The sequence below is a fragment of the Ostrea edulis genome, chromosome 2 (assembly GCF_947568905.1).
Source record: "Ostrea edulis chromosome 2, xbOstEdul1.1, whole genome shotgun sequence".
Lineage (NCBI taxonomy): Eukaryota > Metazoa > Mollusca > Bivalvia > Ostreida > Ostreidae > Ostrea > Ostrea edulis.
The window spans coordinates 58,141,308-58,167,893 of NC_079165.1; the positions used below are offsets into that span (position 1 = coordinate 58,141,308).

A 26,586-nucleotide genomic window follows, 5' to 3' on the forward strand; every position below is an offset into this window, starting at 1 on the left:
ATGTTGAAAAATAAAATAAGATATTCCTTTTAGTGTCAGTTGTTCTCTAACTATGATCACCTTGACCTGTATTTTCCTACAGTAGAACATACATGTATCAGAATCAGCATGCATACAGCACCTTGCAAATGACAAGTGGTCAAATTAGAAAAACATTTTGGGTCTGTCAAATATTGTTCAGGCTTCCTAAATTATTAAACTGGGGGAAAAGTATTGTAAAAAGTTTCAAGTCTATCGGATACGCCATGTAGAAGGAAAATTGTTCACAAGCTATTTTACATCCTCCACCCCTCTTAGATCTGCTATAACTTTTAGGAAAATAATTGGATCCTCCCGTTTCGACAATATGCACATCTACAAATGGCAATAAAGCATTGTACAAAGTTTCAAGTCTATCCGATCACCCATACAGGAGGAGAAGCGCTCACAAGATTTTGTGACAGACAGATGGATGGACAGACAGATTGACAAAGTACAAAAACAATGTCTCTCCCTGGAAGAGGGGAGACATAATGACCATTTACTGCCTCTCCATTAGAAAGTAATGACAGAATTTTGAAAAGCTGATTCTTACAAGCCAAACATTTGATTAAATTCAACAGTCCAATCAATGAAATGTATGTCAATTAGTATATAAGGGTGTAACATTTAAACAACAGTAATAAAAGACAATGTTCCATTCTAACTTGCAATTTCTTCAAATAGATTTTTCAGGCCCAATAAAATGCTCATCTTAGCATATTATGATTGATGCCCTTTCTTTCCTTACTTACCTGATTTTATTCATTATTAGTTATGACAAAAAATAATATGAAAACAAGAATTTGTTGTAAAACATATCAGCCCCCTGTGATGCAAAATTGAAAAGGATTATACATATGCGTCATTGAATTGATAGTAGTGTCAAAACATATCAAGATATTGAGCAGACAATATCTTCCTATGTCCAGAGTGGATTTACCCTTGGCCTTAAAAATTAATAAAGGTTGTCTACTCCTTAAGATGTACCACTCACTGTGGATCAAGTTTGGTGTCAATCAAGCAAATGATTCTTAGAATATAGGAGACTATTTCCAGTTCGACCCTTGACCATGTGAACCGAAAATTAATAGGGGCTATATACTTCTACTGATGTACCAGTGTACTCAATTTGATGTCTTTCAAGCAAAGGGTTTTCAAAATATTAATGTCCAGAGTGGATTGATCCTTGACCTTTGACCATGTGACCTCAAAATCAATAGGGGTCATCTACTCCTTAGGATGTACCAGTGTACCAAATTTAATGTCTGTCAAGCAAAGGGTTCTCAAGATATTGAGCAGACAGTATATGCCGATGTCTAGTTTGACCTTTGACCATGTGACCTCAAAATCAATAAGGGTCATCAACTCCTTATAATGTACCCAGTTTGATGTCTTTTAATTTTAAGGACATTTTTTTTTTGTTCTCAAGATACTGAATTTCACCTGTATAGATCACACATTTCAAGGGTTGACAGGGCCAATTTTAGCTTCAGTTCTTTAAAGCAAAACTTATAAGAAGCGAGTTGGGGTTGGGATCAGTATAACTCAAGCAGGGGCAGGTCACTCTGATTTACTGGGTCTGCGTAAATCAATATCTGTGACTTGAAAGTGCTCATGAATATCACAGATATTTCTCACATGTGCATAAAAGTTGGTTTACATTTTCTGATAGCGCAAGACTGACAAAAACAGATTGCCACTAGATGTATTGATAAAACATGTACGAATCCCCTCACCCAGCTGTCAAGTCAAGGGTGCTACCTTGTCATCTGGAACAAAGTTTAATCTACAGTCAACTAACAGTCTGTGTCAAGCCAGTAGCTCTACTGTTCTAGTGAGTCTAATGATCATTCGTCTTGAGAATATTTCACTCATATGGAGACGTCACCATTGCCGGTGAAGGGCTGCAAGCTTTAGGCCTATGCTCTGTGCTTAAAGCCTATGAGCAAGCTAAGAGGGACATTTATCGTGCCACACATGCTGACCTCGATTTTTGCAGTCTCATCTGAAGGACTGCTCCATTTAGTCGCCTCTTACAACAAGCAAGGGGTACTGAGGACCTATTCTAACCTGGATCCCCATGGGACAGGTTTAGTATCTAAATGGACCTAGTGATATTAAAATCTATACCATCTGTACTGGTCTTTATATTTGATAAACTCTACATAAAATTTTATTCATCTTAAGATATTTCATAATGATTCATAGCATATTTTTGTGTAACATTCACTTGGAATAAAGGGGATTTTTTGTTGCGTGCAAGGGAAGATGTGCGATACAAAAAATGTCAGAAAGGAAATATTAAAGTACATATAATAAAAACCAATATTTCTGACTTCATTTCAGAGACAATGTGTGTATTGATGAAGCTGTCCTCCTGACCCTGCATGAGGTGTCTCTGTATTCATTGCAGAAGGACCCAGTTGCACAAAGGTTAGTTAATTTTAACTGAATGTTAACTTGCTATTAACTTGGACATTCCTATAGTGTTAACTTGAAGTTAACTGTCAGTTAAACTTAACTAACCTCCGTGCAACTGCATACATGCCAACTTTCCCGATTTGTGTGGGATTCTCCCAATTTGAAGCAGTCGAAAAAGCAAATCCCAATAGGGATTGCAAAAATACTCCGAAATCCCAATTTTCTAAAAATATCTCCCATTTTACGACAACAAACCCCGATTTCCAACCAGAATTTGAAATCCCGCGTCATTTCTTTGTGGCTGGCCAATCAGAAATCGGGACTATAGTCAGCCATTGCTGTTTACCCTTGTCGCGTGGTATCAGGGTGGTGTAATTTACCTGGTCTACCTGTGTCGGGGTGTTTAGTGGACAGTGAGGAACATGTTTTGATAGTAATTATTAATCGGGAAAACGGATTTCAAATTGACATATTCTTTACACGAACGTGAATGACGATGATAGTGTCACCTCCAAACAATCAGACATTCCCGATTTTTGCCTTTCACTGACAGCATCCAAAATATGCAATATGTACATCAAATATATATTTTTTTCAATTATAATAATATAAGCTATCCGAATCTATAGCGATGTATTATAAAATTATAGGGGGCATACTATACAATAGAATTTGTGATGCGTAATTCGTACAAGTCTACTGAATTTAACATTAGCAAGGAGCTTTAAATTACAAGTAAAAACATATTTTGATGACTTTTTTTAATCTGGTAATTTTTTCAGATGTCATGGGTGCAAAGGTTTTGTTCGCAAACTTCGTGGCAGGGCGGAACACTCCTTTTCTGGTTGCAATGCAGATTGTTCCACCAGACTCTGCAATCCCAGGTTTGCAGACAGCAAGATCGCCTTTGTAGTCGTACCTAAATGCATGTGCTTTAAGTTAAATTTTGCTATATAGTCCAGTCATGTTATGGTGTGAAAGGATGCAACTTTAAGTATTATTTGATAATATGTATGTAACTTGTTGTTGGAGAGGATATGTTAATTTTTTTAAAATTTTTGCTGAATAATTCAAAGTGTTTTTTATTTAGTTTTGTTAAAGTTAATGGTGAACCACACTTGATATTGGTTTAATATATGATATATGTACAATGATTAGAATAACATTTTATTTGAAAATACAAATATTTATTTTCATGGCAAAATATCGCGAATTTAGAGCTTAGAAAGACGGTCGTCGCGCGCAAAATCCCCCATGGAGATTTTCAAAAGTTGGCATGTATGCAACTGCCCCCTGGGAAGTCTAGAGAAAATCAATGATATAGTCTTGGAAGTTACAATACTGCTAATTTGACAAACATTATCAACCAAATCTAACATGTACATTCGATACGTCTAAAATTCTAACCAAATGAAATATTTGAAGGTTTGATATGATCTAATTATCAAACCATTGATTATTTGATAAATACTACAAATAAATCAATATGAAAAACTCAAACATCTCAGAAACTGAAGTCAACTTAAGAGAGAAAAAAAGTCCATTAAATATTCTCCATTGCCTTTTTTTATGATTGCAAACAGCTCTGAAGCTGGCCAGCAAAATTTCACAATAGCACCTACTCAATGGCCTATAATAAGTGGTTAAGGTGCTTGTTACAGACTCATTTCTTCATCCTGTTGTCAGGTCAAACCTGTGACACTTAATATAGCGTCCAGCATTAGAAATAAAAGTTCTGAATTCTCATGCTAAAGAACCCTCACTGCTCAATGGCCGTAAGCGCCAAGCATAGGCCTAAATTTGAAGCCCTTCACCAGTTTTGGTAATGTCTCCATATGAGTGAAAAATTCTCGAGCGAGACATTAAGCAAGATACAATCAATCAATCAATCTATCTGAATTCTTCACCAAGCGTCCAGCATTAAAAGTAAAAGTTCTGAATTCTTCACCAAGCTTCCAGCATTAGAAGTAAAAATTCTGAATTCTTCTGATACATGTATGACCTTAAGAACAGAGGTTCCATGTTACTTTGGAAGTTGGAATGATTAAAATACTCTCTACTACGGCCTTGAACACCAAAATATGTGACATTTCACCTACAGCTGGTGACTTCTTTATATGAGACATAAAAAACAATCAAGAAACAAACAACAGGTGCACTTACATTAAAGGCAGAGATGAAAAAAATCAATATCATAGCCTTGGAAAGGCTTTTACTAACTGTAAGAGTTGTCTTTCTTTGTAAACAGAAATACAAATGCTAACTGCAAATTTCACTAGAATTCAACCAAACTAAAATTTTAATTTTAAAAACTTAGTTGTTATTTACATTTCCTGAAATCTAAACATCCATGCTTAATTTGTAAAAGATATAATCGTCTTGATAACAGTCAAATCATTCTAAATTGTTTACTACGTCACAAGTAGTCATGGTAGCCTAGTGGTTCAGACACTCACTTTACATTTGGAAGCCTGGGTTTGCTTCCTAGTGCCTGCACCAGCAGAAAGCATTCATTCACAATACACAGAAGTACATTACTAAAGACAAAAATATGAACTATATACCCATTGAGGCCCTGTCCTAAAACCAGAACTCTTGGCCCAGGGACAAGGAATTTCCCCATTTTTGCTAGATATGCATGCATGCAGCTACATTGTTTTATTAAACATGATAATACAGCATTTCTTCACAAAACAAAGAAATAATGAGGAAACATCCTTGATTACCAAGGTTAAACACAGATTGTCTGCTAGAATTAATTTCCTTTATCTCTCAACTGTCTAGGTTAAAGTAAAACAAACAGTTTGGGCAAATAACCATGATTTATTATACATAGCAAAGCCAAAGCATATGACAAAATAATTACATAAAGCAAAACATAAAGCGAAATCATGGTTAACCTAATCTACTTCTACATCACTATATAATAAAAACAAAATTATAATAGACACATTGAAATAATTCCTTGTTTGGAATAAATTATGGCACAGATAAACTGTGTGGCCTTGCCGAGAAAAGTTGCGTGGCCTTTGCCCTTGATGAATTTTTCCAAAGTGATGCTATAATCTAGAATTTGAAATGCTGAAGTAGGAAATGTTATGAATGTTGATTGGATAATTAAATTGTTATGATTTGAATTAAGATAATTAATTAATATGATTGGTTGAAAGGAGGTCCCCCCAGGAGCGCAATCAATTGCCCCTATAAGGGGGTGTCATAGACAGATCGAAACAGTAACATTTGATACTAAGCACACGACAACATTTGATTGGTTGATAAATATAGATGATAGGACTAGCTACCGAAAAGCAGATAGGGTAGAGAAGTGCAAATTAATAATCATTAAATTAATTTAATAGTACGTAAAGATGAAGATTTTCAAAGATGGCATGATTTTTCAAGGTATTGAACCCCCAATCTAGCACCAGATCCCCTGAATTTCACTATTTTGGAGAGAAGCTTCTCTTTAAATTATTACTGTGTACTTGATGTGTCTGTTTAATGTGAAGGAGAAGATTGTTAACGATATAAAAGCCCACCCTAGCACTAGAAACCCATGACCCAGGGACAATCAATTTCGTGAATTTGTTTGAGGCATCTTTGTTCATCATGACTATATACACACAGATTGTCTCCTTGATGTCCGTTAGGAAAGAAAATGTTTTAAAAATTGCATCATTTTTCAAGGTTTTGACCCTTACCCTCAGGCTCCAGAGGTGCAGAGACCAAGGAATTCATAAATTTCCTTCCGCTTACCCCAAAGATGTTCCACACTAAATTTTAATGAAAATGGCCATGCACTTACAGTGAAGTTAATTACGTTAAAATGTTAATGCACAATGACCAACAACTACCACATCACAATTGGTCACCATGTTCGCATGATGCAATAAAAAATATTTTCTTAGACTCTATTGACCAAATCAAACACTTAGGGCGAATATTGACCAAATCAAACACTTAGGGCGAATACCCACCTGCCCAAGAAAATATTTTTTATTGCATCATGCGAACATGAACTGTAACTTTATAAACATTTGATATTAATTATACAGTGTAGTTTAAGGTATTCAATGTATAATGACCATATTTCATATCTAATAAATGGATGGTGGAATTTTTGTAATCATGGTATCATTTTGAAGGGTTCATCAAATAAAAATAATCCACCGTAGGAATTTTCAAAATTTTGTTTACTGCCTGATTTATTTCACCTAGAATTTAACATTGAAGTATATGGGAAAAGCATGTTTTATTACAATATTTTAAAAAGAAATTATATTTTCATATAAATCTCTTGGTAGAAAGTTACAAACACTTTTTCTTAATGAAAATATGAAATAAAATTAATCATTGACCAAACACATTTTTAGAAAATTAGATTTTTCTTATTTTTACAAAGGGCAGACAATTCTTCCAAAAAGTCTTAAGTGCAAAAATGTCAGCCTCTAATCATTTACCAGTCGTGTGAATTTCATCTGCTTCACTTTCATCATTATTTAACAATAAACATTTATGTTGATCTAAATCCTTCAAAATTGTTCATTATCCTTTCATTATACATGGAATACCTTAAATTTCAAAGCACAACTAACAAAAATATTATCGACAGACAGATACCATAAAAATGCATTCAATATAATAATGTACTCATATATTTAGAGACATGTAAAACATGTCAATCTGAGGATGTAAAAGCTCATTTGGGAAATACAGCATTTATATCAGGTACAAATCCTCTTACTGCCTGTAACTCGCAGGAATGCATGACTGCTTGTGGTATTCATTCTTAGACCTAGAACATGCATTAAAACCTTGAAAAACATCCTTTACCACTGAAATAATAGTTTTCAAAGAATACCTACCTTTCCACTCTGAATGCAACAATTGGTAATTTCTAATCAGCCAACTTCTTCAGCTTCTGCAGAATTGTAGCAGGATAACTATTGCAGCAGGTTTTAAGCACCTTTCCTCATGACACGTTTCTATCACATGATGGATTACAGGTCTAAAGGTGTGAAATATACCATACAGTGATAAACTAAGGCTTACTGAATATTTTGTGTTCAAATAGATATAAATTAATTGTGTTTAATTCTTTCATTCTATTAAGATCATGTTCAATTAATAGTATATAAAAGATTTTCACATTTGACACCAGACCAACCCTAAATCTCAGGCGAGATACTGCATTATCCTGTGATATGTGCTTTATGTGAAAATGTCTACTTTACCCTGCATTTTTCTCATTGGAGAGTATTCTTGTCTTGACCCAATCTCTTTGACAATGTACAGTACTATAGAACTGGTCAAAACCAGTACCAGATCAGCTGTGTCAGCTCTAGCTGTACTGTCAATTTCACATCTAATACTCAGTAAGTCATAAATTTCAAAGTATCAAAGCATTTTGAAAAAATGTAATTGTAAGCATTAGATCAGGGCTTGAAGCTAACTTTTTATGTCACCAGTCCAGCCAGACTGATGGGGTATAATTTCAACCAGTCCGCAGAAAAATTTACCAGTCCAACAGAGTTTTCAAGAAATAATTATGCACATTTCATTAATGTTATTAAAATGAAATTTAGCTCAATGTAAAACTTATACGGTACCAATTTTGATGCACCAGATGCGCATTTCGACAAATAATGTCTCTTCAGTGATGCTCAACCGAAATGTTTGAAATCCGAAAAAAACAATGAAGTTTTAGAGCTATTATAGGGGAAAACAGTTTGCCAAAAAAGTGGAGTCAAATTCATCTAAGGATAAGAGCTATGCGTGAGGGAGATAATCCTTAATTTTGAAATGAATTTCTAAATTCTATAACAGCAATTAAATATACATCCGTATTTTCAAGCTAGTAACGAAGTACTTAGCTACTGCATGGGCTGTAGAGACCCTCGGGGACTAACAGTCCACCAGCAGAGACCTCGACTCAATATGTCTTACAATATTGCAACATTTATGCCTCGTTCACACGAAGAATTTAATTCGCATCAAGCGTAAGTTAATGCGAATTAAATCTGAACCGCGTTCACACGGAGATTTTAATGCGCATTAGTTTACTTCGAATTAAAATTGACGTCGCGATTTAATGCGAATTAAATTTACTTCGCATTAGCTCCATGTGAATGCTAAGCGAAGCTAATTCGCATTAAATGTACACGCATGCGTAATGGCAAATTTGGGTCACATGCATCATACCCATGGGCAGCTATATATATTAATGTCAGTTTTGTACGAAAAACTAAGCAAAATGATAATAATCACTAAAAACATGTACAAACAGCATGTCATTAGATAATGTCAAATGTAAATCTGTGCTCTGCATAGGCATACTGAGTAATACATGTGGAAGGAATTGTTTTTAAATACGACAAAAATGTTTTAAAATAGTGATAATATGATTTTCATTTTTACATTTTTTAAAAATATGCCGCTCATTGTTAATTTTTTTTTATACCATATGACGTCATAGTAGACTTATAATACGTATCAGTAATTAAAAATTACTTCACAACAGTAGTCAGCGGAATGGTGAAAAAGACGTTCCTAAGTTTTAAAATTGGGCCCATGAAGAAACAATATATTGTCTAGATTGAATGCTGGTCGTCAGAGGAAATAACAAGTAATTTCTTGGGAACATAAATAAACACGACAAAACTCCATATGCGTAGATCAGCATGTAAATTGTAAACATGTAGTATACTACATGTATATAGCGTTTTGAACAAATAATTCTGTATCTACACAATATTCATTAAAATATCTATAAAAATAATTTTCAATAACATAGTCTATTCTTTAATGTATTTCACGCACCCTTTGATAGAGATGCATATGAATTTAATGCGCATTAGTTTACTTCGCATTAAATATTACTGCCGTGTGAACGCTATTTAATTCGAATTAATTTAATGCGCATTATTTTACTTCGCATCAAATTTGATGTGAAGTAAAATTTAATGCGCATCCGTGTGAACGAGGCATTAAATGTGGGATTTATGTTTACAAATCAGATTTGTCTGATAGGTCTACAGATCGAAGCATGCCAAATGTGTAAATTTCATAAGTATATTTTCCAAAATGATGCTTTAGAAAATTAACTGGTCAGTCTCATCGGACTGACTAAAACAAATGTCAGTCAGTCAGTCAGACTTTTAATCAGTCACAGACTGATGGGCATATGTTAATTTCGAGCCCTGTAGATGGTTAAATTTGGTTGGATCTATTGCATAAATAAGACAAAAACTTGTGCAGACAAAATATCATAATACAATAAAGCATGTCATTCAATTTGTCTGCACAGATATTTTTTTTCTTCTTAAATATGAAAATCACACAAAGCTTATTCTCAAAGGAGGAAGCCAATATGACAGTGCTTTCACTGTGCATGGTTACTGAGGAGAGAAAAAGTGAAATTACTTCAGCCCTAAACTGTTCTCCAAATATCACTGTTCAGTTGCTTGACCTTTGAACCGTTCCTCCCAAAATCAATGAGGATCATCTGCTGATCAAGATGTGAAGTTTGGTAACTCCAGGTGAAAAGAGAAGAAATCAATGAACATATTCATGAGGAATTATACTAAACATAGAACAAATGGACTGTCTACTCTCTGTAGTAGGAAAATATGTTCCTAGTATAGCAGCGCCGTCACCAAGATGTAAGGCAAGGTGAAGAAAAACTTCCGATAATATATGTTTCTACAGCAACTGTTTTACATGTAGGTCAAATATCTAATAAAATTTCAAAAACTAATATGGTGTTTATGAGATATGTAATAAATTGCCAGATTGGAGAAAATACCATTGACTCAACGTTAATAAATTGCAAACAGTGATATTTGACCTTCCTTTGTTGTATATGGCAATATAGGCCTAAAGCACACATAGCTGTTTATGAGGTCATAAAAAAGGTTCATTGGCCACAGCACCTCATCCCTGACCACCAAGAGGTCTGGGGTGAACAAATGTCAGAATAAACTTGATGAGGCTGCTTGCATAATGCATATTCATTTAACAATTACATAAACTTGTATATAATGAAAGATTTTAGATCAAAATATATCACCCATGTTTAATTTTGAATCCTTTGCAGCTTAGCCCTGGCCCCAGGAATCATGGCATGAACAAACCTGAAACTACACATCATCAGACACTTGGCTTGTGAAAATAACAAAACCTTGTGTAAAGAGGTAATTACTGTGGAGTTTCTCAGTTTGCTAATTGCTGAGGAGTAAAGAAGAAGATTCTTCTAAGATTCATTGCTTTGATGCTACATTGAATTCCCAACCCAGGAACCAGAAATTGTGCAGTTTCAGTATAGACTTCCAATTCAGTATAACTACTGTACAGTCAGTCTCTGTGCTAGATCTTCAGGAGTGAGAAGATCATTAAAGATGTTTAAATGCATTTTCAATGCATGGTCCATATGGCAAGACCTTTGAATATCAATGCCCCTGACACCATTAACTTAACAGTTTTGGTAGAATCTCTCCTCGTCAGTGCTCAGAATGTACTTGGTTAAGTAGATCAAGGCCTCTTTATCGTTATCATTGGTATATTGTTTGATACATATGACCAAAGAGGATTTTAAAAGAAATACACATTTTCAGAATTCTTTTTCAGATATCCTACTTGTACAGCTTATCCATCGGAACATGTTCCCAATGAATACAAAAACATAGCAATATAAAAACAAATTTTTCATAACTGTCGATTAAACGAGACAAAATTCAAACTTGATCTTTAGTTTGCCACTCTGAAACTACACTACAAGTTTCAATTGAATCCAAATAACTTTTGAAAAACCAATGGGAAAGACTACCTGACAGACAAAGGAATAGACAGAGAAGAAACCTATAGCCCCCTTCAATTTTACAAACCGTTAGGGGATAATGAGTCCTTCTGATCCCAAGTACAAATGACAGTGAGTTCTTTTTATAAGACAAATAGAACTTGTACTTTGGGAGAAGCTAGATTCCAGTCTCAGCATACACTGCTACCTATTACATCTGTCTTGGCACCAGAGCACCTTATTTCATAATTTTGATAGATACTTCTCCCATTTTCATTATGATACATTCAGTTTGGTTTTTCTGATGTCCACACGAGTTTCAAGAAATAATACACTTCCACTACATGAGCCACAGAACCCCATCTAAGGACCAGAATCTCAGCTGAGGTCAAGAATCTCACAATGTGGTAGAGACCTACAGACTTATCATGACCATGCATATAGTCTGTCTGCTAGATATGACAAGAAGATTTTTAAAGATTGCATCATCCTCTGATGTTTGACCCTAAATCTCAGCCTCCAGGGTAGCAAAGGCCCCAATATTCACAATTAATTTCCCTCTTAACTAACTGACGTTACCAGCCAAATTTAGTAAAAATTGGTCCAGTATTATTCGAGAAGTTGACAACATTCACATGTTAATGCAGAATGAGGGGCAAACTTGTGGTTCTTGAGAAGAGATTTTTAAAAGAAATTCTCCACAATGAAAATCAATGTGACTCTGCCTGGGTTTGTGATATGTACAGACTTAAATCTATACAACATAAAGATGCATGCATATTAACAAAATGCACCTCTGTGGTTCATCCAGAGAGAGAGGGGGGGGGGGGGAGCGAGCAAGAGAGAGGGAGGGAGCAAGAGAGAGAGAGAGAGAGAGAGAGGGGGGGTTAGATATGGAAAGAAAAGTGAAACAAGAAAGCAACAGTGAAAGTGAGACAGAGAGTGAGCAAGATGAGATAATGAAAGAAGAATCCATGAACTTATTATACTGATGGTTATTGAGTACAATCATTAGTTGATTTATTGTACTGATAGTTATTGAGTACAATCATTAGTTGATTTATTGTACTGATAGTTATTGAGTACAATCATTAGTTGATTTATTGTACTGATGGTTATTGAGTACAATCATTAGTTCATTTTTTTTTTCCTGATAAAATTTTGTTTAGGCTTACATTATTTCTAATGGTGTCAGTCCATAAGTTTTCTGTTGTAGAACTATACAGAGCCAATATCTTTACACCTTAGTAAACAACTGATGTAATTATACATACTGAATACAATCAATCTCACACTTTCAGACTGCTAAGATTTCACTAGTAAAACATATTAAAAACATTGTCTTATTCATTCAAAGCATTTTCAACTTTGTCAACCAGAAGCTCAGAAAATTAGAAAGAGAATATGCTGAATTTAATCACATCTCATAGTTCAGCAGTGATCCCACTTTGGTGCAACTGAAGCTGCATCAGGCGCGTAACTTACTCCGATGAGGAATACTTTACATATTTAGTGTAATCATAACTGTTTTGTAATCTACATATTGCTTGGCTAATGCATTGATGTTTGAGGCTATTAAATGAGCATTAACAAAACGGAAAGCTTTCCATTATGATGTCATAATCAAATGATGAAAAACACGTCAAATGTAAACATTCTGTGCCATATTTCATATAACAATAGCCCATGGGCTTACCTCAGCAGCAGTTCCTAGCAATAAACAAGCTTGAGCAAAACTATCATTATACAAGCAGCTTGGTTCAGAAAAAACTTTTCAAAGGTAACGACTAAACATTCATTCATTATCAAACTAAATTATTAAACTTGACTCCAAATTCATCAATTATCATATACCCTTGTAGACGGGTATGGCCTTTTATATCAACAAATTTCAACTAAGGATATACTAAGTTGTGCCAGGTTTGGTTTCCTATACATTTGCATGTAAAACTTTGATCTCCTATTGTGGCCCTACCCTAACCCATGATTTTTACAAACTTGAATCTCCACTTTGTCAGGAAGCTTTCATGTAAATTTCAGCTTTTATGGCCCAGTGGTTCTTCAGAAGATTTTTAAATCACCCCATCCTATTTTTGCATTTGTGTGATTATCTCCCCTTTGAAGGGGGCATGGTCTTTTATTTGAACAAGGATGCTTTATGTCAAGTTTCGTTGAAATTGGCCCAGGGGTTCTGGAGAAGATGAAAATGTGAAAAGTTTACGACGACGCATCGTCGCAAACCAAGGCCAATATGTACGATCAAGCTATATGCGGACTTCGAACTGTGGCTTCAGATGATGACGCCGACACAATGGACAAATTTCGATTAAAAAGCTCAACTGAGCTCAGGTGAGCTAAAACAAGAGGCCACATTGCTCACCTAAGTCACCTTGACCTATATTTAAAGATTTTCCCTATATATTCGCATGAAAAACTTTGATCCCTATTGTGGCCCCAACCTACCCCTAGGAGCCATGATTTTTACAAACTTGAATCTGCATTATGTCAGGAAGCTTTCATGTAAATGTAAACTTCTATGGCCCAATGATTCTTGAGAAGAAGATTTTAAAAGATTTTCTCTATATCTTTGTATGTAAAACTTTGATCCCCTATTGTGGCCCCATCATACCTCCAGGGGTCATGATTTTAATAAACTTGAACCTGCACTATGTTAGGAAGCTTTCATGTAAATTCCTACTTTCCTAGCCCAGTGGTTCTTGAGAAGAAGATTTTTAAAGATTTTCTCTATATCTTTGTATGTAAAACTTTGATCCCCTATTGTGGCCCCAACCTATCTTCAGAAGTCATGATTTGAAGAAACTTAAATCTGCACTATGTCAGAAAGCTTTCAGGTAAATGTCAGCTCTTCTGGTCCAGTGGTTCTTGAGAAGATTTTTAAATGACTCTACCCTATTTTGGAATTTTTGTGATTATCTCCCATTTGAAGGGGGCATGGCCCTTCATTTGAACAAACTTGAAAGCCCTTCACCCAAGGATGCTTTTTGCCACATTTGGTTGAAATTAGCCTAGTGGTTCTGGAGAAAAAGTAAAAAATATGAAAAGTTTACAGACAGACGGGTCGATAGACAGACGTACAGACATCACTGTACCATAATACGTCCCGTCTAAAGACGGGCGTATAAAAAGGTGAATCCTCTTCTCCTACAAATACTTTGCGGGAATTTATGTTGAACTGGCCCAGTGGTTTTTGACAAGAAGTTGATAAGAAGAAAGTTTACAGTCACACAAATGAGAGACACGTTTCAATCAGAAAAATTAATTGGGTATGAGCATCATTACTAAACTGAATGATCTGTAGTAATCTGTACATTGCATGTTGATTTTATGTTCTGTCCACTCCTTTTTGTTGCCTTTTTTTCTTTGTCAGAATATACTTTGTCATACAATATGTATATTGAGAACGGAGTTTAGGAGTGGGGACAGATAAGAACAAAACGATTCTCATACTGAGCTTCCGAACTTCCTCCAATAGGCAGCCTGATCCTATGACCTGAGCTACAAGCTATCTGAAGCAATATGCCGGTTTCGAGATATGTTATTTCCCTTTGGAGAACTTTCGTACATAGTAATGTTTACACACGGGAGTGGGACAAAATATTCATCACTGCATAAGTGAATGTGCTCAGTAAGTTTCTCACAGTTTTGACTGATACACAAACTAAGCAAGTGATAGGTATTCGGAGAGTAATTAAGATACATGGAATTCTTACTATATCACATTATTTCGTTGGTTGACTTGTACATATCATATCCAGGATATTTATTGCAAATATGACATCGTTTTTATGTTTCCACTTTAGTAAAACATTTCTTTCGATACTAGGCCTATTTTATATTTCCTACATTTACATATTTAAATAGAAGCCACTCTTAATACATTTTATCATTTTTCCTCACTGTCTGAAGGTCCACTCTGTCCCACTTAGGCATTCAAAGTTCCACTAAATGTACCTCCTACAGACCTACACAGAAGAGTTCTCATCTCGAAACTGGCGTATTGCACTTATACATGGGAGAAAGTCATTCTTCACGGTAAAAAGCCTAAATGTAATTCATGTTAAAATTGGGACTTTCTTAAATTATCAAATGGTTTCTCATGCAGTATCTGTACAGTGAAACTTTATAAATTCTATTGCATAATGTTACACAACTTTGTAAATGAATTATCAAATACAATAGTTTTTTATTGTCAAGATGAAACACTACTGTTCTCTCTTCAAAATCAAAATAATTACCAATATCATGCAACTTTGTGTGATATGAATGAAGATGAAGTAATCACGAATAAAATATATACATAGAACAGATTACAATGGCGTAGCTAGGTTTGAAATATTTGTAAGCAGGGGGTCTGGGGGTGGCAGCCTCTCAGAAGCTAAGGACATTTTTCGTAATATATTATAATAAAAATTTAACGAAAATATTTGTAAGCACATCCTTACAGTGCTACAATGTAGCTACGCCACTGGATTATGATTGGTTTCTATAAATTGTCATTTTGATTTGATACCAGTCAAAAGTACAACAACAAAATTTTTAAATTAAAACAAATCTAACATTTAAAAAAATTGCACCTCATGACCTTTGACTTCTATCTAAATTCACCCACCAAAATTGATGGTTATATACATTCCTGTTTTAAAATGATGTCAAAGTCAGCCTTGTGCTGGTCCATCGAAAATTTTCCCTTCCAGTCACTCCTCTGATAGTGCCAAGAGCAAATACAATAAACTAAGAGATCAAACTGCTCCTAAACACAGAAGTAGCAAACTAATTATCACTTTTTTCAACAATCCATGAAAGAACTAATCATGCCTTTAACAATGGACAACACTTCACAGCTAAAGAGAGGTAATTAAACACAGCACTCACAGTAATCCAGTTCACTATTCACAGGCTAGTGACCACATCTTCGGTCCCCCTCCATCTTCCGCAGGCATCTCTGCATGGTAAGGAGTCAGGAAATCAATACAGATGGTGAACGACATGCTTTCAGCATCTTAGAATCCCATGGTCTGCACTGTTGACAAGACACCTCTCAGATGATTGGCATTCATTCAAACTAATGACATTTTGTTAGAGTAATCATGTAAACATACTCTACATGAAGGCTCTCAGTGCTAGGAATTAATTGCCAGCTTGACATTTCCTAACAAGGTTATGTTAACTTATTTGGAATTTTAAAAGACTAAATGCAGTATTGCTCTCTGCATGCTGACTAATTATCACATATCTGTTGTTTAACACTGCTGAGTTAACTTTCTCATTCTGTGTGGTTAAGAAGAAGTCTTCTTGAGCTTTAGGTCTATGCATCCAAAAAAAAAAAAAGCAATCCCCAGTCAATACTGGTATGTGGTAGTGTTAGATATGGGCATGGCCTGCATACCAACTCTGGCTGCCAAGTCAACAGGGCCATGGCTCTTAACACAAACTCAAGTATCAAACATAAGTTTAAATATCTTTTTGATAGCTAACCTCAGTGGCATTCTGAATGAATATCTGTATGAAGACGAAAGATGTCTACATAATGAAATGCAGCATCCTTCAAATTCACCACTGATGGCCACCAAGGATCCATCTGGGTTGAGAGAGGCATTGAATTTCAATTTATTGTAGTAGATGACTGAAAGAGATTTTAAAAATTCAACAAATCTTAAATGTATCCAAGATCCAAATCCTATACCATGAGACATAAATTTCAAAGAGCTTATATAATTTTGAAAATCACAGATGCCAAAGAGCATACCTGACAACCCCAAATGACTAAAAAGAGGAACACAGGCAGTTGGGGAGGGGGAGGGGGGGCACAGAAAGTTATACTTCTAATTTATCCCTTTCAACTTGATCTTGAAAATACTAGAGATATCTGTCAAAGAATTCTTCAAAAATTTAGACATTTTTTTTTTTTATGTTTCTTAGTCCTGACAAAAGATTTTTTTCAATTCTTTTCCTACAGCATTTGGAATTTGAGTATCAATAGCACATATTTCTTGGATATTAACATTGGACTCGCTATTTAAAGAATTTACAGAAGGCCACAGGCTTTTATCAGTTACCTGATCACAAGCCCCAATCTCAATGAAATCTATCATTTTCATGTTCTCAATATCTAGACTAAATTTTAATATTAAGCAATATGTGGTATAAAAATAGGAGGTGTTCTTAAATCACATTGTTCCCATATTAATGAAAGACTTCCAATAATATGTTATATTAACACTACATGACTATTTTGGACCCACCTCTACCTAATCAGAATCCTGAGGTTGTGAAATTCACAGTTTCTGTGCACCCCTTTTTTTCCTTTCCCTAAATATGCATTTAGTTTTTATACAGTATCAATAAAATCAAGAAGTCATTTAAATGATGAAGACAATAATCACATGCAATGATAATTTGGCCCAACAGGTACCAAAACCCCTACAATTTTGGTAAAGGGCTACCTGCTCTTTCTAAATATGTATTTCATTTCAATATACTATCACTAGCATTAAAGATGTTATTTAAATGTTTTTCACATAAAACACTACATACCAAGTTAGGTTCTGCCCTGGAGTCAGAACCTATACCCCAAGAATCACTAAATTTACAATTTTGGTATATGTGCAGTTGTAGAGAAGAAGAATTTGGAAAATTGGTCAAGTAGGCAGTTTTTACTCAACTTCTAAAGCCTTTGGGCTGCAGGGGTCCTGAAATTTACAATTCAACTCTATCCCCCTTGTCCAAAAGATGCTTCATACCAAATTTGAAAAGAATTGGAAGGGTAGTTATCAAGAAGTTTAAGATGTTCAACTGTTAATGCACACATTTAATCACTAAGGCCATTTTAGCCGAACAACTCCTACCCCATGGATTTGATAAAGGGCCACCTGCTTCTGAAATTTAATTTAGTATCAACAGCATTAAAGAGGATATAATTGAAATGTTGTACCCATGAACACATTAACCCCAACCTTTTCTGGGTACCATGTGTCACTGTTGCAATTACCCCATGCGCAGGTTTCCACCAATTTTAAGCAATTGCATTAAAACATCCGCACCTCGTATACCTCCAACATCATAGATTTGTTGGAGGTAATGGAAGACAATTGTTCTGCAACTCTGATACATTATAGATCTCGCAGAGTTTGGACCCAAAACGGGTTTAGCCCGTGTAATAAACCACTAGCAAACACGACATAAATGACCTTGGAAGTAACGCAGGATTCGAAATTACCTCATGTCCGTAAGTCCAAGACTAGTAAAAAACATGTCGGACTAGTAAATTTACTATAGCACTAATCCGTACGGACTAGTGAAAATCCGGAAATCAATCTTGAATTGGTTAAGATTTAAGCAAGATTTGTCTGAGTCTCTTAGATGTTTGAACTTATGGTCGATTACCTGCATGGTTAAGTGTTTGCATGAGTATGACATTCTGATCTTCCAAAAACATTGAGTGCGTTCGAGACCGCCGTTCTTCGAATGAGCACAAATGCCTGCCGATTCCGAACGTCAAGTACGCATCACGAGAACGGGTTCAAGGTGCAAGAACTGAAAGTAGTGTGGTCTAAGAACATGCACGTTTGTGCGCACATGTTCTCGTCATTCGCGACTCTAACACAGGAGTTCGTAGCACTATAGCTCATGGCTTGGTCAATCGAGTGAATTTTATTTACTTAATCGATAAAATTTCAAACTCCTGTGACACTAAGAACTGAGCACGAAAACAACAGGAACGTCGATCTCGAACGCAGTTATGTAGTTATGGACGTTTATAAAAGGATTAACTCGGAGGTTACTGTATGCTTAATAAAGATCTTAAATGCAAAATAAAGTATGGTGGTCTTTTTCTTCTGTAGGTGTCAGAAACTGAATTGCTTGCAACTGTGATGTGTTTGGTTTCATTAAATACTATTAAAAACAAGAGGTCCATGGGCCTAGAATTGCTCTTCTGATACATTGTAGAACAGGCAAAAATTCTCACTTGGCAAGATTCAATTAACAAAGTTTGATGATGTTAAGTCAAATAGTACCTGAAAATTTAAATGTAACTGTCCAAAAGTAGGTCATGGTGACCTACTTTTGGTCGACACACTGAAGACTCAAGATGCATCAACTGACAAGTCGAATAGTATTCAAATATAGCCGTCAAATTCCAAAAGAAGGCCACAGTGACCTACTTTTTGGTCGACCCACTCCAAAGACTCAAGATGCATCAACTAACAAAGTTTGATAATTGAAGTCAAATAGTATCTGAAATATTCAGTTATAAACATCAAATTCCAAAAGTAGGCCACAGTGACCTACTTTTTGGTCGACACACTCTGAAGACTCAAGACCCATCAACTGACAAAGTTCGATGATTGTAAGTCAAATAGTATCTGAAATATTCAAATATAGCTGTTAAATTCCAAAAGTAGGTCACAGTGACCTACTTTTTGGTCAACAAACTATGAAGACTCAACATGCATCAACTGACAAAGTTTGATGATCCTAGCTTTCATAGTGTCCAAAATATGCATCTAGAATTGAAAATGTGAAATTTGAATGTCTGCAAAAAAAAACCAAAAAAAAGTAGGTCACTGTGACCTACTTTTTTTTATAAATATGTTTCGAGGCCTCTAGACGCATCAACTTACAAGTTTTGATGATTCTAAACCTCTCGGTATCTGAAATAACAACCTAAAATGTATTCATAAATGATTAGCCATCAAATTCAGAAAGTAAGTCATGGTGACATACTTTTCACATGACGCAGTTTAAGATCCCATGATCCATCAACTGACAACTTTTGATGATCATAGGCTCAAAAGTGTCCTAGATATGCATCAAAATCAATTTAATAATTACCTGCGAAATTCAAAAGGTAGGTCACCATGACCTACTTTTGAGACAACATGATATTAGGTCCTAAGATGCATCAACTGACAAAATTTGATGATCCTAGTCCTTATACTAAGCAAAATATCAAAGTTTTAACAAAACAAAATTTAAGGTCAACTTTGAAGTGACCTTGAGGCCACACCCTTTGCCCCAGGATGATGCCTTGAACAATTTTTTATCTACAACTTATCCTCATCCTTATGCATAAGTTTGGTGATAATTTGCCCAGTGGTTCTTGAGAAGATTTTTTAGCAACCACTACTTTTGTTTGCATTTTCCTAATTATCTCCCCTTGTTAAAGGGTCACAATCCTAGTTTTAGTACAAATGAAAGCCCTTGGGCCAAGGATATCCTGTGACAAATTTGACAAAAATTGGTCAAGGGGTTCTTTAGATATAGCACTTTTTCCAAAAAGTTGACACACACTGCACGCCAGACACATGGCCATATGGGCTCAGAAGAGCTAAAAATGAAGATCATTTAATATGATATACTGGACGGACTAGTGAAATGCTTTGCGGACTAGTGAACATCGATAGTGACTAGTCCGTACGGACAAGTGCTTGAAAAAGTTAATTTCGAACCCTGTAACGTGGGGTGCACTCGTTTCATTGCCCGGGTCAAGCCGGTTGATACTTCCAGAAGCGGGCAAGTAACTTGTTTCAAGTATTTTTAAGCCGCCAGTCGACCGAAAAGTAGCCTGGATCGCCTGATAAATTTAGAGCGGGCACATGGAAAACAATATGAAAAATATAGATAAACATTTTCTTGCTCGTTATTTATCCATTTATCATTCATTAAAAGAATTTAAATTTCAATTAGCATAAAGAAGTGAGTTAAGAGGTAAGTTTTTTGACATTTTTGTTTCCGAAAACTGGATGATACGATCAACACCTTCTCTGTGGAAGTTACAGCCCAGTCTGCAGTGTTTGTGAGCAAAATGGTTGTATATAAAACTGATTATCAATTATGATTTTTAAACTTACATGGGGTACATTTTATGAAATCTGTTATGCAAATGTTCTTTGAAAAATACATAACTTTTGTTTTTACATTTTGATATATATTCGGCCAATTTCCCACTCGTTTCGCAAGACAAACCGGGTAAAAAAGTCATGCGATAAAAGTGAACCGGGTCATCGCCCCGATTTCTGAAACAAGTGCGCCCCTCGAAACAAAAACAAGATCTGTGATACTCAGTTATTTTGCATGCAAAATCTCACCGTGTCCAAAAAATATGAAAAGAATTAATCCTTTTAAACTTCAAAACTTTTAATGATAACCAAGCTGTCACAATTACAGCATATAATAATGAAACTATAAACAACAGAAACAAAAAGAGTAACATTCTAAGGCTTCTCTTGTACAGTAATTGAAAAATAATATTCCTTCAAATCCCTCTATGTAATAACAATCAATGTCTAATATAGTGCACTGTCTGTACACTCAATGTTCATACCGACTGTAAACTGGTCTAGCACTACTTTCATCGTCAAGATTTCCAGATATTGCACTCTACTTACAGAATAAAAGTTGTTAAAATATTTGTGTAAAAATGTATACCGTGAAACTCCTCAATACCAGCCAGCTGTCACACTGAGGAAAATGGTCCGCTTGGAGGAGTGACTGGTGAGTTATGTACCTTTTCCTAAGCTTTCACGGTTCACTATCAATGCTATTTATGATTATTAACTTTAAAGAAAACTTAGTACAACATCTAATACTTGTAGTTTCAATACACTAAAAAATAATACACAGGAAAAAAATAAATAGAAAATATATTTCAAAGCATATACATGTATATTTAGCACTATATAAAAAAAAAATCCCAACGATTTATGTAATTTTTTTTAGAAATGACTTTACTACCTAAAAACAAAAAATCAGACTCTCTGGTATTCAAGTGTAAAATTAAATACAGCAGGATGGGTAGTGTTCACTTTGATGTCAGGTGGAGATGCAGGCGCAGTTATTACATGTGATTAATAATGTGCTTACTGCTAGGCAAGACTGGAATAATTTACAACATGTGATTAATAATGTGCTATACTGCTAGGCAAGACTGGAATAATTTATAACTGCTATTGAACATTTTAACAAGTCCTGATTCTATATACAGTCTAAAAAAAATCTATATTCTGAAACTGATTTCCATTTTGACTTATGTCCACATTAAAAACAAAGTGATTCATTCAGCAGACACATTGCTTTTACTTTTCAATCATTGCAAATCTAGTAGCTTAAATTCTCCTCGATATCTTTAAAAATCTAAATACATAAGAAACAAAGCATACCCCAATCCCCAAGATTTGTTTTTGAATAACATTCACTCTAAATGGGTTTGTTTTTGAATAACATTCACTCTAAATGGGTTTGTTTTTGAATAACATTCACTCTAAATGGGTTTGTTTTTGAATAACATTCGCTCTAAATGGGTTTGTTTTTGAATAACATTCACAACATTTACATTGGGTTTCAGAGTATGTTGCATCATTTCTTAACAAAACTCTTGGGATCTGTGTGGCTTCATTAATTATAATTTATTCCTGAATATTCTTGTAAGAAAACAATTCCCACTCATTAGAATTAACCAACAGTAGTGCAGAGTTCAAAGTCCACATCAGTAATGATCACTTCCTGCCACGAGGATATAAATGTGCTACTTCCAACAAAATCACTAACTGGCCAGTTCTGTGTGGGAGTATTTCCTGTTTGTTAACAGTAAATTAAAGAAAACTGGTTGATGTAGCCAATATTATTGAGAATTTATATGTAAGGAATACACAAGACATTGACAGGACTTTTAAAATTTGCTTATTTTGAGAAGGGAATGGTTTTCAGGGGGACCACTTTTGAGGAGTTTCATGAATCATGCATTCTGCAAGAATAATGCCTTTATCAACAACAACAAAATACAGAATACCAAGACCAAAGAATTTGAACACAAATATAACAGTTAATAATAAACAAAATCCAGACAGGCAACCTATCTGCACTTGTGCTGCACTTGATGGTCTTCTTGAGGTGGAGAACAGATCGTCGTAGTTCTAGGTAGAGAACTGGATTTACTTGAAGCAGCTGTTTTCTCCATGGAATTGGATGAACACTGCGAGGCAGTTTGCTTAGTGTCCCCCTCACCATGGCTTCTGGAAGTTTGTGTCACTACTATATCCTCCGCTGGATAAAAGTCACTAACAATGAGGAGAGTGTCTGGATCTGTAGTTTGGATTCCACCACTTGGACCTGGGGTACACTGCTCCAGATTGGCGTCTTCCGTGTCCACCGATTGATACTCCATTATCTCTGCTGCTTGTGTTCTCTCCACTGTGTCCTCTCCTCTTTTACACCCTGTAAGTCTCTCTAGGTTTGATTTCTTCCTGTGGACATTCAGTCGAGGTTTACGCTGTAATACAACAATTTTTGGATGTCATTAAATTTTAATACAAGTGTATATGTACTGCATTCTTTTCAGTTAACACAACCATTGAAAACTTCATGCAGAGGGAATGTTGGAAATCACAAAAAGTTGCCATCAAATGATATGTATTCAATTATTTACAGACAAACTGACTTATTCTCTCTATCTACATAGAATAAATTTTGTTTGAAAACACATTTTTGATCAAACATTTCTCAAACAGAAATCAGAGCCAATTCTTCATCGTAAACCAAGAGAAGGTCATAGGTAAGAGTTCAAGAGGTCACATGATTCACCAAGAGAACCTCAGCTTCACAGTTAACTCTTTCACTCACAACACAAAGTTGCCATGACAACCTCCTGATCTCTGAGAATGGATTGTGGAAGTTTCATCATCTTTCTGAACAGAGACTTTACATAAAATATTCATCAGAACAATGACATAATACAACTCTCCACCATTATATAACAAATGTGAATAAGTAATTTAACTTGTCAGAAATCAGCATATGATATTGCTCGAATATGACATTCTGTCCATCATTACACAATATTTTTTCTTTCTTTATTCCCTACCCCCAGCCGACCCTACCTGACACAGTCACTCATTGGTAAAGTGTTCACTTCGTGACTGGTAGGTCATGACTTAAACCCCATTTGTACCTTGTCATATCCGTGTCATAGACATTAAAATAGTTCATTCCTGCTCTTTAGTCAAATGCTCAGTATCTTACAGAAAGAAGCACAGGTCTTTTAGATAAAAACTTATAACAGAACCCCTGTTTATGGCAGGCATTGGTATAAAGAACCTTCATTGCTATGTCCCTGAGCATCATGCTTAGGTCTAAATTTTATATTTATAGACAAAAGAGTTTCATATAGTTTCATAGATATGTAAATATTTGTAAACAGGGTTCCAAATTACCACTAACCCACTCGCATTGGCGACTATACTTTGCTTGTGGGCACCCTAAATTTACGTTCTCGTCACCGAAATTGTCCGATCAACATTTTTCTTTCCGACCAATCGGAGTCCTAATATAAACGAAGTTCAATTTCAGGTTGAGAGTTTGCCACTTTGCGAGACAGTCCTGGGGTATCAAACCTTCCAAAATGTGAACCAGAAGTTGAACAACACAAGGGTTACTTCTAATGAAAAGACAACGTCTGTTTTTACCGAAGTGGAAAGAAGGGGAGAATATGGCTCGATGACGGCAAAAAGGGGATGGCATGTGCTGTGTGTACAAAACATGACATGAAAGGTCCAATCATTATGACAGGTTGCCTGAGTAATAAACTTGACAGCATTGTAAAGCTTAGAACTTTCAAAATCGTATAAAAAGTCTGAAGAAGCGTGTGTTGAAGTCAGATGCTGCAAAGATCATTAAATCCATGAACTTTAACATTTTTGCTAGGTTAATGAAATGAGAGGAAATGAGAGAGAGAGGGGGGTGTGGTGTGTTCGAAACAATTACCTGGTACGAAAATGGAAACCGAATTTGAATATTGATATTTCAATTTTTTAAAAATAAATTGCAATGTGACCTGATGTTTCTTTTTTTTCTTGTAAAAATCCATGTTATTCAATTTCATATGTGTGGGCTACTAAAATTTCATGTGGGCTAAAATGTTTTCTTATTCAAGGGCCCACATGACTCCTAAGGTATTCAGTTGAAGTTAGAACCCTGGTAAATAGAGAATTCTCCTGCTGGTCTTATATATACATTACTATGGAAAGTTATATATTTTTAGAATCCCTAGAATTAAGAAAAACTCTATGTAGATTTCGAATTAGTGCACATGACCTTCGAATTGAAAGAGGAAGATATGAATTTACAAAAACCAATTCTGGCCAGAAGATTTCTTTAGAAAGAAACAAAAGAATATGTGAATTATGTAACCTTAATTGTGTTGAAGATGAATTTCATTTCCTTACTGATTGTCCATTCTATGTTGAAGAGAGAAATATGTTTTTTAATGGTATATACAAGCTCAACAAAATTTTTATCTATCTAACAAATAAGGACAAATTTACTTGGTTGATGATTAATGAAGACAAAACAGTAATTGTCAAATTGAGTGAATATTTAGTGCAAACTTTCAGAAAAAGAAGTGATGCTTTAAAACTGCAAAAATCATTATAGTTCATTATTCATATATTGGTATATAAATACTGATACTGTCCATCTACTTGTATATATACATGATTAGCAATTCATATATGTATGTACTTGTTTCCCCAACATGCTGCATCCACGTGCAGTTTGCAGTCTATGTAACCTGTAGTTAATGTTGTAAACTTTCTTTCTTTCTTGAATTTCCCTCTTTATAAACTGTCTTACTGTTATGCCCTCTGGGCCCAAAATTGGAATAAACTTATCTTATCTTATACAGTAGGTCTACAATACAAAACAAGAGGTACTGTGAGCAATGCTCACTAAGAATAACCCCCCCCCCCCCCCCAAGGGTGTTGGTAATAGGTATAAACTACCTCTTTTCTGAGTGTTCAAAACAAATGGCAAGACAAACCGAACTATATTGCTACTTCGATGTTCGGTGCATGTGACCTTTGACCTTTTGACCCCAAAATCGATAGGGAACACCTTCATCCCATGGGTAGTCCATATGTATGATATGGTGACTGTAGGTGGAAAGGATAACGCTTTAGAGCCCGGAAACCATATTGCTAATTCGATGTCCAGTGCACGTGACCTTTGACCCCAAAATCCATAGGGAACATCTTCATCCCATGGGTAGTCCATATGTATGATATGGTGACTGTAGGTGTGGAAAGGATAATGCTTTAGAGCCCGGAAACCATATTGCTACTTCGATGTCCAGTGCGCTTGACCTTTGACCTTTTGACCCGAAAATCGATAGGGAACGTATTCATTCCATGGGTAGTCCATATGTATGATATGGTGACTGTAGGTGGAAAGGATACCGCTTTAGAGCCCGGAAACCATATTGCTACTTCAATGTCCAGTGCACTTGACCTTTGATCTTTTGACCCCAAAATCGATAGGGAACATTTTCATCCCATGGG

At 35.3% G+C, this 26,586-nt stretch overlaps 2 protein-coding genes across 6 annotated transcripts in view; both read right to left on the reverse strand.

Annotated features, from left to right (window-relative positions):
• The window catches only part of LOC125680343 (transient-receptor-potential-like protein), a 66,021-nt gene extending 49,456 nt beyond the window's left edge, over positions 1 to 16,565 (reverse strand). For 2 of the 3 annotated variants that reach the window (XM_048919832.2, XM_048919831.2), the window contains exons 1-2: positions 16,130 to 16,565; positions 7,304 to 7,450 (exon numbers count right to left, since the gene is read on the reverse strand). The gene's annotated coding sequence lies outside the window, so the exon portion shown is untranslated. The remainder of the gene's footprint in view (positions 1 to 7,303; positions 7,451 to 16,129) is intronic. The other variant, XM_056154555.1, reaches the window with a different exon arrangement.
• Positions 16,566 to 21,376: 4,811 nt separating this feature from the next.
• LOC125680351 (transcription factor IIIA-like) overlaps positions 21,377 to 26,586 on the reverse strand; it is a 39,268-nt gene continuing 34,058 nt past the window's right edge. For all 3 annotated transcript variants that reach the window (XM_048919850.2, XM_048919849.2, XM_048919848.2), the window contains exon 9: positions 21,377 to 23,525. In XM_048919850.2, the coding sequence (XP_048775807.2) occupies positions 23,109 to 23,525 (417 nt within the window). In that variant the 3' untranslated portion in view covers positions 21,377 to 23,108. The remainder of the gene's footprint in view (positions 23,526 to 26,586) is intronic.